Source organism: Platalea leucorodia (genome assembly GCF_965183815.1).
Source record: "Platalea leucorodia genome assembly, chromosome: 2".
In the NCBI taxonomy this organism is placed as follows: Eukaryota; Metazoa; Chordata; class Aves; order Pelecaniformes; family Threskiornithidae; genus Platalea; species Platalea leucorodia.
In genome coordinates, this window is record NC_138824.1 from 26,214,514 (window position 1) to 26,232,579 (window position 18,066).

At 36.3% G+C, this 18,066-nt stretch overlaps 1 protein-coding gene across 4 annotated transcripts in view; it reads left to right on the forward strand.

Moving 5' to 3' along the window:
* Positions 1–18,066, forward strand: part of NBEA (neurobeachin) — a gene marked incomplete at its 5' end in the record, with an annotated part of 522,572 nt that overhangs the window by 345,136 nt on the left and 159,370 nt on the right. For 3 of the 4 annotated variants that reach the window (XM_082332786.1, XM_082332789.1, XM_082332787.1), the window contains one exon: positions 5,549–5,692. In XM_082332786.1, coding sequence (XP_082188912.1) covers positions 5,549–5,692 — 144 coding nt within the window. Of the gene's footprint in view, positions 1–5,548; positions 5,693–8,819; positions 8,859–18,066 lie in introns of all 4 variants that reach the window. The other variant, XM_082332788.1, reaches the window with a different exon arrangement.

The window sequence follows — 18,066 nt, forward strand, 5'->3', positions numbered from 1 at the left end:
GCTGAGAGGGTCCTGGTGCCTGATGAAGTTAGTAAAGATTAGCAAAGAAAGCAGAGGTTTAAACTGTTAGAATATATAAAGCAGGAAGATTATCATCTCGTGAAACTTTTTAATGAGTATTTTCAACTATTAATAATGTTGAATGAACAAAAAAGATAATAGCATTGCAATTTCATTCTATGCACACATAAGCTTGATTCTTCCTGTAAAACTTACAGTTTGTACAATAAACAAAAAAAACTCTCTTCCAAGAAAAAGCCTAGCTCCTTCAAACTCTGTTCATAAATTAGATTTTACCTGTGATATAATTTCATGGTTCACATCATGACCTATCAGGTAGCCTCTTGTGAGGAACTAATTCTGAATTCCTTTATTTAATAAAATATTAAAAACTACCTTAGGTGACTAAAATTCAGCAACAAAAGCAGCATTGTACAGAGCAGTACATACCAGTGATCTGTAAGAAGAAAAAGCAACTTCACCCTTAAAAGTCTCTGAGGAGAGCCAATAAGCTTCACAAAAACTGTACTTTAGCTGCTATAAAAGAGAGTTTTTAATTAAATGCAGCATTTTACTGTAAAGAGAACAGACTTTACTTATGTCAAAATGCTCCTTTAGAAGCCACATAAAACTGTAAAAGACAATATATGAAAAGGCTTTCTTATAGAAAAGAAGAACACCATCCCATGAAGCAGATTTCCAGATGTTTGGAAACATTAGAATTTCCTGTCAGTATATTTAGGTAACATTAAAATGAGGTTAACTTTCCATTCTGCCATCTCTCCTCAAAGATCAAAGAGCGCTCACTGCATAAATTGCCTTATCGGTAATTCGTTGAAGTAAACTATGGAAACAACTTTATAAGAAGCAGTAGTCTCCTTTTGTTGGTTACAGTATGACCAAGCAAACTTTTCTTAAAATCAGACATATTTTTACCTCATCTTATAGTAAATACAAAGAGAAAAAATTAAAACACTGTATTTGAATATATAATAAATGGATAGAAGTAAACAGAGTACTGAAAACTCCCTTCCTGTGTTCAATTAAATTATAGCAATTAGTGTAATGTTTAATGAAATAAGCGTACATAAACCTAAATGTAATCAAAAATATGTTATGTTTGTATCGCTATTTTTAAAATTTAGGGATGGTTTTGTGGGTTTGGACACTTACAATATCTTTGAAATTTAGATTGCATCCCTAGAACCTGTTGTGACCTACAGAACCCAACAAGGAATGTATTGATTTAACTGAAAATAAAGAGGCAAAGATTCAGATGTTACAATAACCACCACTCCCAAATTGTTTAAATATTGCCTATATTAAATACTTCTAGAGGCTATAGCTGCGAAATAACATGAGATTCTCCTGTTCTTGGGAAATTATTAGGTTTTTGTGGGGGTTTTAGTATGGGATTTTTTGGTCTGCTTAATAGTTTCTTTTTAAGGAAAAGTAATGCTACTGGAAGAGAGATTAAATTTTTGGCAATGCTGTACAAGTTTACTGTGCAGCTCATGTAACCTTTCAGACATATAAAATACACACCTTTTAATGGAAGTTGGGGTCTTGTAGAGGACTGCTGGTTGGTTTCTTCAATTTCTTTTAAAGATGAGCTCTTTTCAGTTATCCTGAAGCTGCAATAGAAAGCCAGTTTTTAATATGCACGTTTAAAAAAATTATCAAGATGATAACAGGTGTAACAAAAGATGGATTATTTTTTTTAAATCGCTTATCTAGTCTTATACATACATTCTCTTGAAATATCTTTAAGACAGAGCCTTCAAGTTTCAAGAAGTTAAGGCACCAACTTCAGCTGGACTTCAGTGTGAGCTGAGTGACTTATTTCCTTTAACTTCTTTGCAAAATGTAGTTTTAAGAAATACTTAGCTGCTTATTTCAAGACTTCTTTCCAAATCCCAGTCTAGAAAAATATCCCTTAAGAAGAAGGAGCTTGATAAGGACAAGAACTGATAGCATCTGCCAGTTCCAGTTCTGCACACCCCAATGTCAAAATATTACTTTCTTGAAATTATGTCTAGTTTCATTTTATTTTTTCCTCTTTTAATGAATTTGAAACATTTTCTAATTAGACTTAGGAACTGACATTAATACAATTCCTTATTGTGTCTCTAAAATACAAACTCCTTGTGTCCTAAAAAGAGTTTTAAATGAAATATCTGGAAATTAATTTCATTTCATAGTAATTTTTCTGGGGCTTTAAAAATGTAATTTGAGTTTTGATTTTTTTTCAAACATGCTGAAATATCAGGTATTCATTTATTCATCTTTCCTTTTTATATCATTGTTAACAATACTAGACATAGTTTCATGTCATATAATTTTTTATTCAGTTTGTTGTCTGGTTTTAAAGAGACAAGTTGTTTTTCCTTTTACTTTTATTTGGAGAGGTTCTCTTAGTTTAAAACCTTTTTGAAGTTGTCTTGAAATATAAAAATAGAACATCTGTGACAGATCTGTTTTGAACATATTTCACATTTCAGGATCCAAGGAGATCTGGTGGTCTGTGGTATTCGCTTGTTAATTTCTTGATGAATGGGTAGAAAGGCCACGAAGTGCACTCAGTACAGCACATCTTCCAAAGATAGATGATCTCAAATAAATTCTATTCCCAATCAGTTTTTGATTTGTTAGGTGTTAAACCATTTCTTTGTAAGGACAGTGTTTACAAGCCTTGTAATGAGACAGCCCTGTGAGACCTTACTCTTCTTGCTGTAATTTTGATAAATGGAACTCTAATTCATAAAGGATATAGTGATTGAAGGGCAACTCTGGGTCTCGTACACTTTCATTTAGATAAATGTACACCTCAGTACAGCAAAACTGAGGTGCACTCAGCAAAGTGATAAATTTAAACAACAGCCAAACCAGAGCTTTTTTCTATCAAGACAAAGACATGCCCATTTACTATTTCTTTTAGATAAATGTGTGTTTAATATTATAAACCAGAATGGATTTTAGAAGCATTTGTCTTCTTGCTAAGGTCCAAATTTGCCAAACTAATTTAATCCCTTCTACTCTACCACATTTCTTACATTGGTGTATGGCAATATTTCTGTAATCTGGTAACTGGAACCCTTATCACAAGGGATTTAAAATACACTAAATTTCAGGTTCTTCTGATGCATTTTAAGTGTCAGTAATAATTTGGGGCTTGGAACTTTTTTTTCTTGTAATTTTAAAAATATATCTTCATGCATAAATAATTTTAAAGAGCTGGCACTAATCAGTTACTACAGAAATGGTTGACTGTACAATTACTCCAGATTAGTACTTTTGAAGTTATTCATTTGAAGATTATCACATTTTATAAAGCTCAGAAGCTTTCGTAACACTCACTAGAACTACCAAAAAGGAAGAGAACAGTATTTTCATGCTTCCTTCCTCCACCATGTTAGTTCATCTCAGGCCTGGTCTCCTTTAGTGTCAAATGCTTCACAGCAGGAGCTATTACTTGTGTCAGATGATGCTAAACTCCCTTGTAGTAAACACAAGTGTAACAAGATCCTGATCTAGCAATTAAATACTCAGGACAATTCTGATGTAATAAAACTGAAAGTCTGTTACAGCACATTACTCCTTTGTGTTTTTCCAAATTCCTACAATTCTTGCTCCTTTTTGTGAATTAGGAAGAAAAAAAAAGTAAAACAAGCAAACAAAAACCGCCAAGCAAAACAAAACCCCAAAAGCTTGCACATAATAATGAAAACTTTTCCAACCGTTAGTTACTTGATTAAATTTTAAATTGGGTGAATAATTACAGTTAGTTGTACTAAGTAGTAACCTATGCAAGTGAGGTAGTGATCACAGCCTGAACTGAACACAGCAAAACACACTGTATTAGTGTATATCGGCATTGGTATTGTCTTAATTGCTATCAGTATCAGTATGGTCCTAATAGAGAGAGCAACAAATAGGAAGATCAGAGATGCTGTCCTTAATTTTTAGCTTGGTGAAAAAAATGGAGTTTTGCTTACTTGTTTGTCTTTACCCGCTCTGTAGTTTCAGAAATAGCAATTGGGATAATAGCAATAGTATACAAAAGGTTAATATTAGGCAATGTAAAACATGAGGTTTTTCTCAGCCTGTGGTGGAGTCCGATATCAAGTGGCATGCTAACAGTCATCTTCAGAGTAAACACACTAACAGAAAAATATGCCTCCAGCATTTTTATTCATATGGTGTGACTCTGCTATGCACAAACTAATTAAAAGACTCATAGGAGTAGCAGATAAAATCGTAACACCTTCCCCTCTGCTTGTAATAACAAAACTGCCTGACACCAGTTCCATTCCATGCATTTGTCTTCACTAACCTATCTGCTTACTATATTCTTCTTGGTTGTCCTGTATTAATATGAGTCCAGGAGTCTTATACTGGGCTTTACCTCATGATTTTACATCTTCCATAATAGTATTCATCATGTGAAGTTCAGGCATTGTGGAAGACAAACAAAATCCACACATGCCTGGTTTTACTCACTCACTGTTCTGTAGCTTAGTAGTAAGCAAATCTCCAAATTATCATAGAGAAAGGAGAGATTAGGTTTGAGTTTTGTTTTCTGGCTGGCAGAACTGGAGATGCCTGTATCTTGTACAGTGTGAGGTGAAGATGCTGGGTTTTCTGTTTAGGAAAAAAAAACAGAAAGCTTTCTCTCCTAAGGCTACTATGAGTCTGTAGTACTGCAAACAAAACTAATGTCCTCTCCCCATCTAAGAAAGAAACACCATGTGGTGTCACAACAGTACATGAAAGCTACTTATGATATGAAAGCTGCTATCATTTGACCACACTATGGTTAATTTCTTACATCATGTGAATAAACTCTGGCAAGCGCTAGTAGGACCTTCCCAAAATGTAAGATGGTATATCTCCTGCCATAAGGAACCCTCAGTCTGCACAGAAAGTCAGTTGTAGGCAAGAAGAAAGGGTAAGACATTCCTGTGAAGTCCTTTGAGGTAATTGGCACATGTCCATACACCAACATTTTTATTGTGCTCCTTAAAAACACACAAACAGATGCGCACCAAAGTTCCCCCACCGTGCTTGTCCTTTTTCAGTCTTTTCTGAACCTCTGCATAGCCTACTTTGTTGTTCCTCTGTGTTGAGATAACCCATCTGATACTTCACCATCCCATCCCTCCTATCTCTAATTCTGAACTCCCAAAAGCAACTCCTTTATTTAGACTAGGTGGTTTGAGCTCTCAGAGTCAGGACACCAGGAACCCAAGAGAAACTCCTGCTGAATTTCTTGCAGGTGGAAAACTAATGAAACAGCATTGAGCATATAGCAAACGGCAATTATTAAGCCAGGAGAGTCTTTGTGAAACAGTTTGTATTTTATTTGAGATACATTCTGAAAAACAGAATAAGGCTGCATATTTTGTAAACCTTGGTAAAGTTTTTGAAAATGTTCCTTCCCTTTTTTGATAAAGATTATTCATACTGTATTTTTTTACTATCTGACTGTGGTTGTTTTATAGTTAAAATATTATTCAGCTAAATTCACAACATTTGTAACTTTTTTTAGGCACCGAAGAGGATGTAGTGAAGTCAAAGAAAACTTTCCGAAGTCAAGCTGTGGTAAATCAGAATGCAGAAACAGAGCTTATGCTGGAAGGAGATGATGATGCTGTTAGCCTGCTCCAAGAGAAAGAGATTGACAACCTCGCAGGTAATTATATTTTTCATTACAACTAAGATATGAGCCAAAAGGCTCTTAAACTTGTTAGTTCTTAACCTTTGTGGTTAGTGACTTAATATTGATAGCCAAGTATACAGCTACAGTACGAAGAGATTCTTGTGTTCTAGATTTAATATGATGTCCTACTTCCATGAACTAGGGGAATTGTTTACAAAACATGTGCCCGTTGCAAAGTCTTTCAGCAGAGATGCAAGAAATAGCAATACCTCAAGTGCTTTTATTACTGCATGTGACTTGTTGTTGAAAGTTCTGTAAAACCACTGTGGAAACATCTCTTTTTTATGGTTAAAATGGAAATGCGGACTAGTTCCATAACTCAGGGTTTTGTGAGTCAGAGTGTGGTTGTGTGTGTTCACGATCTGATCCCAAGTGCCACGCAGCTTGTGGAGTGCCACCTGCACTCCTGCTGGCACCCACTTCTCTCACTGATGGAGCTAAGGGGGATCTGCAGTATCCCAACCCATCTGTCACAGCGAGGGAAAACGTTGCATGTTGTAAACAGGGTCTAAGAAGGAATGAAACTGTAACCAATCTATGAACTTTGGTAGTTAGCAGATGAGCTGGGAATGAGTCCTCTATAAAAACGTACATGAGAGATCCATTCTGGTCCTTTCTCCCTGTATGAAGGTATGCAGTGAGGTCTCAGTTTTATCCATCTTCTAGCAGGTTCTGTTACAGTTCTGTCTGCAATACTACCTTTCCTGAAGACATAGTCTGGAAAGAAAGGCATGCTGAAAGTTGAAAATGCGCTGTTCTCTCAGACGAGATAAAAATGTGAGAACTGTGAAATGCAGTATGAAATTTTTATATTTTTAAAATACCTTTATTAAATTACTCCACTAAGGGGAAGTTTTGTGATGTCTCAGGGGTTTTTTTTCTGCATAATTGAATTTCTAGAATAGCTACCTTTGCTCCTGCACTTTCTTCTGATGACAAAGTGGAAATTTGTAGCAAAGATAAGATTATAAATGGATGGTAAAAACAAAACATACAAACCAACCAAAGAAAAGCAAAAAATGCCTACATGAAAGTTAGTTTCATACTTTGAAACTAGAGCAGAGCTGAGGGGGGAAGTAAATGCTTTTATTTGGGATCCACCTTCAGTGTATGATTATCACATTTAATATGTCAATCTGCTCGCTTTCTCAATCTGCAGCTAACCATTGCTGAGACACTGTTGTCTTAAGTCAATAAAAGAGTGCATCAAGCAGGATCGTTACTGGGATAATTTGATCAATGTCGCTTTCTCCTTTAGAAGGAAAACTCGACACTGCTTTGGCTGTGTTCTTATACCTAAGAACAGTGCTTCCAACTAAATCTGCATACAGTGCTATAGTTTAAAGGCTGCAATATGCAATTACATGAAATATTGATTAGAACTGCAAAGTGGACATGAAAAATACTTGCCCAGTCTGGCAAATCTCAGAGTCAGATGTGAAGTTCTTATATATACCCCAACACTGCCATTTTGTTCAAACATACCAATGCAATACAATCCCTATAGCTACATGTCTCTGCAAAAGACTGATATTTCAATGCATCCTTAAGTATTTATGTGCAATGTACCCTTTTACTAGAGATCACTACATATATGGCATCCCCTGCTCCTTCAAGACATGGCATAGTAATGCTAGTCCTTTCTTTTTAAAGTTTATAGAAGTTGGGAGATATTGTCCATGTTAGAAAAACAGAAATTGTAGAAATTGAAACAAGTTAACTTTTGAAATATTGACAGAACATCTGTTTTAACAGTGTCAGAATTTAGCCTTTGTTTTCCCTATCAACACTAACAGGGCAAGCAAAATGCTTCCAAGTGTGGTGAGGTGATGTGGTAATGGTGCTATATGTGTACCAAAACCTGTGAGTTTCTCAAAAAGAACCCACGTTCCACTGTCTCATTTTTATTATCAGATTAACTGCAGCCTTTGCTACTTGACTGTTGCTCGGTTTTGGAGCTGAAATGATTTTGAGAGTTCATGGTCACACACAGTATCATATGTCTTCTGTAAATTTTACCAATCAGTGAAAAAAATCTGAGTCCCTCCATACCCTCTGTTTTCCCTCATGATTTTGCATATAATGATGCCACTGCTTTCCATGGTTTTCAGTTTATACAATGTGACTCTGAAACCTGAGTGCAGTAACTGAAATCAAGAAAAGCAGTAGGCAAGGAAGGTGGGTTTTATGCCCAAGAAGGTTAGAACAACCTCTGATGGCTCTGAAGAGCAGATCCCAATAAAGCCATACGGTCCATTCTTGTCTAATTTTAAAGATATGTAGATTCAGTGTATGTGATCTGGAAATCTTGGAGATATATCAAGTTATGGTATATCACAGCACCATTTATATCTACTTCCTATTCAGAGCGGAATGATACATAGGGATTTCTATCTTCAGATATGCCTCCAATTTAACTTTAAAGCTTAAATCAATTTAAACCTAGTTTACAACGATTTGGATTGTCTCAGTAAGGGATAGGAATTAAACAAAATCATTATAAACCAGGTTTAAATTGATTTAAGATTGTCTACATTTAACTAAAACAATTTAACATTGTTTATTCCATGAAACTATGACACCTTTTAAAAAAGACAACTCTTTAGGTTTTAGAAAACTTTTAAGGGAATATAAATATTACCACGTTTTGATTTTTGAAGTTAAAACTAAAAGAAAAGAAAGTTTGAAACAGATTGAAACTGCTCGTACAAAGTTATCTGTACATACCTTTTGTTCCAGAGACTCTTTATAGGTTTTCATCGACCATGTGGCACAAATCAATGTAAAGTTCACTTTGATAAATTACATATGGGATGGAGAATTTTTAAATAATTATAGTCTGAATATTTTTATTATATAATCTCAGTATTCCATATGTTGCAATGGCAGTTGGTCAGATTTCGGTATATTAAGTAGCATTTTAATAAAATATAAAAATCAGATTCCATGTTATTATGGTCTTAGAATTATGACTTCTAAGTTTGCATCAAGATTTTTAACTAAAGCAGTATTTTAACTGTCTTACAGTATGAGTTATCAAAAGATGTTGTTCTTGTTTTAGCATTTATGTATTAAAATATTTTACATTTTTCTGTTTCAGTTTTAGCTCCTTTTCTTCCCAGACTGTTCACTTCAAGAGGCAAGTCACATCTCTGTTTAGAACTAATGATTGAGATAGCCCAGTCGATTTTAACAGTTTTCTAATATATTGTGAATCTGTGGGTAATACAATCAAATCCACTGTAGTGAGTTGACATTACTAACTCTTCTCCTGTTCTTTTCCTTTTCGATTTTCTAATGCTGCAGTAGGGCTCTTAAATACCTACATTTTTTCTTAAGAGCCTGAGAATGCAAATTTGCTAACAGTTTGTCTTCTGCTTAGTAGGTGATTTTTTCAAAATGAAAAATATGTGGAAGTATTCTAATATCATAAGCTGGCATTCTCAAAGGAAAATATGTTTTAACAGATAATTAATATTCTTTCCCCAAACTTTTTATTAAAGCACTGATCTTGCATTAAAATAGGTCATAAAAAAAACCAAACCAAACAACAAAAAAAACCAGAATAAATGTTGAACCACTCAGGTTTTATGAATTTTACATTTTAGAAATACGTTCTCTTCTCTTTGTTGTGAAGTTGCAGTTGACTTGCTGAGAATTGTTTGTACGCATCTGAGAGCAGAATTTAGCCTTAATGACATTTTTGAAAGATACATGTTCTGTAACTGGAGCACATTTCATCTATTTTGTCTTATGGCTGGTAACAACAGCAAATAGGCTCCAGCCAAGCAAAGTATCCCTGACAAAGTCTTTTGCTACTCCTGAAAGAGTAGTTTCTAGAAAGAAAAAAGGAACTAAAGATAGGAGGATATGATGCTTTGGGTTATTTTAGGAAGACAAAAGGCTTTGGCAGGCATCTGTCTGGTTACTTGTATGGGCTCAATCAACTCAGAATCTGACTTCCTCATAAGCCATAGTGAATTACAGCCTCACAACAGTCTTGCAAGCATAAATACGTATTATTCACTCCATTATACGAGGAGATTGAGCAACTTATCCAAATAAACCCAAGAAAAGCCACTAACTGCCTTTAATGCATTTTAGTCTTAATGTGTCTTAACCTTCACTACAGAATCTTCCCTTCTTCTTGGACATCTGTCTCTAGGTGGAGGGAAACCCCTCACAATATAAATGTGCCAGGAAGGTTTGAGTGAGATGCAGCATCCCAGCACTGCCCTAACTTTTAGCAACCTTTAACTTCCATGTAGAAATATTTCTAGAAAACAGCATTACTACAGATAAACCAAAGCCAATTTTCCATCCAAGCCAGCATGGGTAGCTAGTCCACATTAGCTTGAGGACTAAATGTGATAAACCCTCTATCCAGACTTCCTGGTAGTGTGCTGAGTGTATTGACTTACTGCCCTGTGCTAAGGAACACACTGGGTCATGAGGATTTGACAGCTTGTATTATTATTAATGAGATATAAGACCTTTCACTTCCAGGTCATCTGTTTGAAGTCCAGGCAAGACTGGTGGTAACCAAACATTATCAACATCTGTTTTCTGGCCTATGCAAAATAAGCCTTTTGTCTCATTTCAGACATACTAAGAAAAATCATCATGATTATGAGTGATTTCCAATTGAAAAAATATTTGACACTGTCATTAGAGGAAATTGGAATAATGCCAAAATTTCTACTACATAGAGTTACAGTTAAAATTGTATGGCAGTACCTAAAAAAAAAGTAAATCATTTAGCCCATAGGGAAATTGTCTATTCCAGGTTCTAACAAAGGACTCATTTACATTTCTGAAATTATTTTGAAGCTTTGCATAGGGCCAGATGCAGTAATAAAAACACTAATACACCAAGGAACTGCATCTAAAGCCACAAAAAGCTCACACAAAATAAGTATTCAGGATAGAAAACTTAAATACAAATGATTCATCTTTATATATATATAATATGCATTTAACATTTATACATATATATATTTAGTTGCAGTAACATTTCTAATGGCCAAAATCTGAGACTGAATTTTCTTTACAAGAGTTGACCAGTGTAGAAAACCTCTGGTAAGCAAAGCTGTTTGCAACTTTTTCTTACCTATTCTTAAGGAGTAATGGAGGGGCACATTTTCTTGTTTTTTCTTCTGTTGCCATCTCAAAATGATTTTAAGGTATGTAGGATCATTTCCATTGTTTTTGTTAATGGAGTTAGACAAACGGTAGATTTTTTTAATTAAAGAAAAGAACAATAACTTGCACCTCTACTGAGAAGGCAGATTTTCAAATTATTAGATTTTGCAGGGAAAAAAACAACATCATTTGTCTAGGGCCAACTAGAGAAAGTTTTGCTATATGTTATCTGCTGTCAGAGTAATGGGTTGAAAGAAAGGACCAAATAGCACATTATATTGTGTCCAGCAGTGACCACAGTCTACCCAGGGGGTTTTGGAGGAGGGGAGAGGAGAGGAGAGGAATCGTCTTCATCCCTCTCAGCTCCTGGAGGGCAAAGCATGACAGTGGTTCTGAGAGTGGTCTCATCTTCCCTCTCCAGCCCTTCTCCTCCCTCCCTGGTGTGTCCTCTCCTGCGAGGCTGGGACAGTCCTGCCGCCCATCACATTCTCTCCTTCCACTAAGGCATTTGCAGTCCATACACCAATGTCTCTGAATGGCACTTACAGTCTGTGGGGACCCCAGGGGGGCAGAAAGCAGCAACCCAGGAAGGACTGTAACAAGTATGCAGTGATGCTTCCTGATAATTCTCTCTCAGCCTCCAACAGCTTGCAGCTCTAAGGCTTCCAGAATCAGAGGCAGTAGTTATTCTCTTTCCTTTTTTCCCATTCTCTCCCCTCTCTTGCTGTCCCTTTCCCTCACTCTCTTTTTCTCTCTGTCTGGAGGTGGCTAAGGTACCTTAAGCTTTTCCATGTTTTATGTTTTTTTCTTTAAGAAAGTGTGTATGTGTATGTGCACACACAAATTTACCAGTTAAATAACAAATACCAAATTTTCATTAGAAAACACCAAAAAAAGTCTTAATATTTCTCCTAGTTTTTCAAGCTCTCAGTGGAAACCATTCACTGAACTCAGCATGCACTCCTGAGTAGTTTTCTCCCCTCAAACTCCATTTTTCTTGCAAATTAGCATTCAAGATAGGAATGTCATTGTGAGGGGCTGCTTGTTTGGGGAAAGGACAGGAATGTGGAAGAAGAGTGATTCTTTTTCCCTTTTTATGGTAGACACGTAACCACACAACCCTTGTACTTCCAAACATGGAAATTTAATGCAGCCAGATTTACATAGTTTCTGCTTATTATATATTCAGATTTTGATCCTCAAGTCTAAGTATAAAAATGAAAATCATATTTGTATGAGTTCAATTTAGAGTATAGATTCAAGCATAAACTGAAAACAGTTATACTTTTGATATGTAGTTGGCTTTCATACTGAAAACAAAAAAAAAAAGCCCCACAGTTTCTATAACATACTATTTTTAGACAACTGAGTGTTTATTCTAATCATTTTTTCCACATTACTATCCAGAATAGCTTAATATTTTATAAGGTGGTTGTCAGTCATATACGATAGTGCTACTAAGCACAGCTTTGAAGAGCTCTTCTCTTTGTACCTTATTGCACCCCATTCTAAGTCTCAGCATCTTCAACTTTTAAAAAGGCAGCCGGATTTCCTGCTTTCCAAGCTTTAAAATTAAATAAATTCAAACTTTGTTGTTTTTTATTTATGGAAGTCTCTGAGAATGCTTCATGTGCTCTTACTGTCTACTCTTACCAATCTACTTAAATTTCTTTTTTTTCCCCGTAACATGCAAAACTCTTTTTATTTGAAACTTCTAAGACTGCAGAATTAGGCTACAACGGAGCCTATGAGTACACATTTGCCTAGTGCATAGGTCTGTAACTTCTCCCTTGTCCTGAAGTACCACACCCTGGATGGAACTCATTAGGTGACCAAAGGTCAAGCTGATGAGCTATCTGATATAGAGGAGAGAGACTACAGAAAGACAGGCCTAGACATAAGGAGCCAGACTGCACAGTTCTGCACCTTATTTCTTCTTCACTATGCAATTGACTTCCATATGAAAACCTCTGTTCTCCAAAATCTTCACAAGACCCTATAGTGACAGACCTAAGTAGACTGGTGGTAGGAATGTATCCAGAACTTTCACTGACCTATGGACAGGATTTTTTGCCTTTTTTTTTGTCGTTTTGGCATTCATGTTATAGAAGCAAGATAAAAAATCACTCAAGAAGACAATTTGGTTAGTCCTGGTTTCATTGGTCAGAAATTGTATGAGAGGCAGCCTCATCCAGTGCATTTGGACAGTCCTCACTGGTAGCCTGTTACGCAAATGCTTTTAGCTTGGCTTTCTAAAGAAACAAGGTTTACTTGAGCATCCTCTGTCAGCCTCTATCGTTGTAACTTCTGAACCTGGAAGCCATTTTGAACAAACTTTAACACAGGAGTAAGGACTTCAGAAGCAATAAAATTCCTGCAGTGAAATCAGGTTGTTAAGGAAGAAAGCCTACATGACAGAGCCTGGCATATCGGTTCTCCTTTTATTAGGTACCAGAGAATCTTTGTGGAGAGTCTTCAGAAGTTCCCTAACTGTGGGAAAGCAAAACATGCAATCAACCAGTAGGCACAGTTACACTCAAAAACATTCTTTATTCATTCTGGTGTTGTTTAGAGATACTCGTATTTTCAGATAATTTTGAAGTTACAACTATTGAATCTTAGATAATTCTTCCAAATATACCTAGCAAGTTATATGCTAATTCAACAATTTTTCCTTTCTTCCCACACACATATAGGAGTAGCTAACCAAATAAGTGCACTTTAAAATATCACAAGCTATCTGAACATAACACTTCCCTTCACTACAGTCTCAGGAAGTATAAGGCTTACAGTGTATCCTGAAGAGCTTCTCCAGAATGGAGACTCGAAGAAATGAAAGCTGAGGGCTCACATCTTTCATTTCATTTCTAATCAATTGAGCTCTATTGGCATGACAAGGTACACAAGCTGGACTATATAAGATACCTGTCAAGTCTGGTTTACTCAGACTTGCAACTGGGATTTGATCCCGTGTGTTCCTGACTCGTTAAAATGAGCTCCTGTTTCAGGTATATACTGCTATAGCAGGATGCCATCTCTGCTTTCTCCTTTCTTCTTCCAACATTAAATATGCTTTTCTAAGGTGTGTTCTTTCTGTTACCTTTTGATTAAATAGACAGTTATAGTGGCTCTCTCAGGGAGAAAAACTGTCACTTATGTGGGCATATTCAGCATCACTTAAGGTTTTCTAGGCTGAAAAGAAGTACCTTAAATTTTACCTGAAAATGAGGAGGAAGCTAGCATGGGTCATAGTGCATTGGTGTAGTATACTCACATCTGGATGCACTGCTTAACAATCAACTTCTCAATTTCTAAACCAGCTTAAATTACTCAGTCCTTCCAAGGTATAGCTTCAGGCAGAGCACACTGAATCTAACTTTGAAGTGGCAAATGTATGCATCGCAATAGTGAGGTCCCTATCCCAAACATTTAAGTTTCTGGCCAGCTGTAAATCATTAAGGGGAGTCTTGATTATTATTAATACCTGATCATCTGGCAGGTTGGCAGTCGAACACCTCCTGGAACAATACTGAACCCACATAAGCCACTCAGAGCTTGAGCACAGTTCAGAAGTTCTCATGTATGCCACAGAGCAAATCAGACTTTACCTGCAAAAGGGGGCAAAAGTTGATTTTCTGAGTTTCTTTAGGCTATTAGAAACACAGCTAATTGTTCCATGGTGAGAAGATACCTAGTAAGATTGACTTTGGTATGGTATGGAACTTGTCTCTGCATATGCTGTAACCGTTCTATTAAGTGGTTGCTTTCTATCACACTTGGATCAATATAAAGAGATACTTATTCCTAGGAATATTATGAAATATGTTTTTCTCTCAGGAAGAAGTACTATTTTATATTTTTCTTTCAATGTGACCAGGAAGGTATGGAATTAAAATAATAATTTACCTGTGGAGGTGCATATGTCACTTAATTGAAATGTATGGAAAGTATGTATATATTTGAGAAAAAATAACTTTTTTTTTTCCTTAAGCAACACTATGTTTAACTATTTTCATGATCGCATCAAGAATATGTATTTACTTCTTACTATTTGATTCACGGTTGTAGTATGTAAGATTATTTTTATTTACATTTTCTTTTTAATCAAACACATTTGTTTGCTGTTAGGGCACCACTTAAGAGAATTGAGTTGCTGTAATTGTTTAGTTATTGTTGTTGAAAAAGACCATTGAAGTTGATCTTTGATGTTAATAGTAGTGTTACATGCTTTATGGACGAAAGGGAGAAAAAGTGGGGAAAATTTTGGATATCAGGGCCTATCCACACTGGCAATGACATTTAAACCAACAATAAAAATCAATCCCTCCCTCACAATATGAAACATATGATTGTGCAAAAGTAAAAAGCCAACAAAGTAAGCTTGGATATCTCTGAAAACAGGGGAAAGGAACTGGGGTTGTTATTCAGTGGAGGAGGAGAAAAACAAGATTATAGTCATGTTTAGACTTAGATTCTGGTTTTTTGCAATCAAAAAGTTGTGCAAATTATTCTCTTTATTGAAACTGTTGAAAGTGATATGTAAAGGGAGCCGTATATATACATTCTTATAAAAGCCTTGGCTTGAGTGAAGGAGTTACTCCCTGTATCTGCTATAGTGGAGAACAAATTGGGGGCAGCCATCCTCATGTAAGTTCAATATATTTACTGCAGAAGTCTTTTTAAAGGGTAGTTTGGATCAGATTTATGAGGACAATAGGAACAAAAAAGACTAAATTCTGTGAATTGTTTTTTAGGACTCTTATGTTGTTTACTTGTTATTTACATGGCAGTGCATGTATTATATTAATTATGTTAATTGGGCAAAATATTTTTCTAACTACAGAGCTTTTCCCAAAGGCTTCTGATGCCTATACCTGTTTCTGCTTATATGCTGTGTGATTTATATTACAAGAAACTGAAGTTTTTGTGTGCCTGAGTGTGTGTTATGTATAAATTTCAAGTATAAGGATTTGTAGTCATTTTAAGTGCAAGTTAGTGTCAGCTACATTTGGCTTTAGAATTAAAGTGATGAGGGAATTTCAGTTGTGTTATTTCAGGTACATTGTGAGTGATTTTTAATAATTATTCCTAATATTTAAGATTCTTGCTTAAGTATCATATCAAATTACAAATTGTAGTTTATGCAAACTATTTTACATAGTAAAGTTATTAGTTTCAGCTAATCTGTTTTGTATTTTCCATGTTAAATGGTATATGAAAAAAAGATTGATTTTTTTCTTTTAAAACAGTGTCAGCTAAAAATTAAACATGACAATATTCACCACCTTTTTTTTCCAAATAGTTACCAGTAGATTGTAAAATTAAATTAGTCTAGTTGATTGGATATGTTTTCAAAGTATTTGTCCTAGCTAGTAGTTTGTCATCTATAAGTAATCACAAAAATATTCTTTTAAAAGTTAGACTTTTAAGTCTGAAGCAGATAAATTGCTTGTTTTCATAATTCAGCATATAAAAGCATATATCTTGTCCTACTTAGGAGTAATTATGCCCAATCATTTTAGCAAATATACCTCCTTTGTAATTTTCAGGCTCATAAATGTAACACATCTTTAGTTCTTACAGTTAAGAATGAGAGTTTATGAAAATGTTTGAAATAACAGTTCAAAATACCGTTCTTTTGGGGCTTTCCTTATGAGGTGTAATTTTACTGATACTGCTTTAGCAGATAGCAAACGCTTCCACCTTATAGAACTTTTCACTCGCACTGACTTTCTTTGCTTGAACTTGAAAAATACAAGAGCTAAGATACAAGACCTACATAAAAGAACTGAAGTCTCTGTTCAATAAAAATTAAGGGAGAGGAGGAGGGAGATTACGTTCTGCTTTTATTCACTGGGACCTTCTAATCCCACAATCATTTACTTTTGGAAAGGAAATATTATTTTTAAAACGTATATGTGCAGTAGCGTTTATTTTAGAAATGTAAATCACATGTGCCGACCACAGGGATCAGGCAAAGCGGAAAATTCTCCATTTGAAGAGATTACAAGACGTGTGGATCTGAAGTGATTTCTGGTCTGGTTTTAAGGCCAGAACTTCTTTCTTAGGTCGCTGCCTCCCTGGTATGGGCCGCCCCGACCGCTTCCGAGAGGTTGGGAAGAGGCAACGAAATCATCCTTAAAAAGAGATGCTCTTGGTGTAGAGTCTCAACAACTGACAAGCAGTCTGGACGCGTGTCCTCTCCACAAACCCCAGGCTGCCTGGTGAAGCGGAGCAGCCACAGGTTGGCTTTTCCCCCGGAGCTGGAAGCGAAGTGCCCTCGGTGCTGCCGGTGGCTCTCGGTCTGCGGGGGGAGCGCCCGGCAGCATCCCCGTGTGCCGCTGCCGGCCCGTGCCCCCGGCGGCGCGGCCCCGAGTGCCGGCAGAGTCCGCTGCGCTGCGCTTCTCGATGGCTACAGCCGCGCTGGGGATGAATATTTACATCCCCTGCAAAAGCGCAGCTCGCCGCCGCAGAGGGGCCGGGGTGAGGCTGGTCGCCGGAGCTCGTTATCCTCCCCGCATGCGAATGAGCCCGTCCCGCGGCTCTTGGCTCAGGTGTGCCCGGCTTTTGTTTCGTTAGATTATCAATTGGGTCTGGGAAGGGGACCCAAAGCTTCCCGATAGCTCGGTGCCATATGGAAAATCTGCAGTATTTTGATTATGCTCTATGTAAACATTTTAATATCGGATCCTTAAAAACCAGAGACTATCCCAAAGGGGATTAAAACATAATCCTCTCTCTCTATAGCTGTAGTGGATTAATTTCGTATTCTCTCAGTGGCTGGCTTGCTCCCTGAAGGCTACAACAAAAAGACTCAGTGCTCCTTAAACATGCTATGGAATTGGAAGTTGTAATTGGAGATTTCCAAAGGACAAGTGTAAAAATGACACACTGTTAATACCGAATATTTTTTTCATTTTGTGCTTTCAGGAGAAAAAAAAATCTGCAAAGATTTTTTCAACTTAGTTGGAACACCCCTCTCCCCTGAAATCCCATAATTTGATCACTGTTTGTTATGCTTTCTGCTTCTTTTTTACCAAAGGAGAAAAGAAAAAGAAAAAAACCACAAGGAAACGTTTTCTCATCTGGAAAGTACAATAATGCTTATTCCTTGTCGCATTTTAATACCTCTGACATGTTTACATTGCAACAAACCTAGGGTGTCATTTCAGCAGAACACAGGGCAGATGCCGAGGTACCGGTCT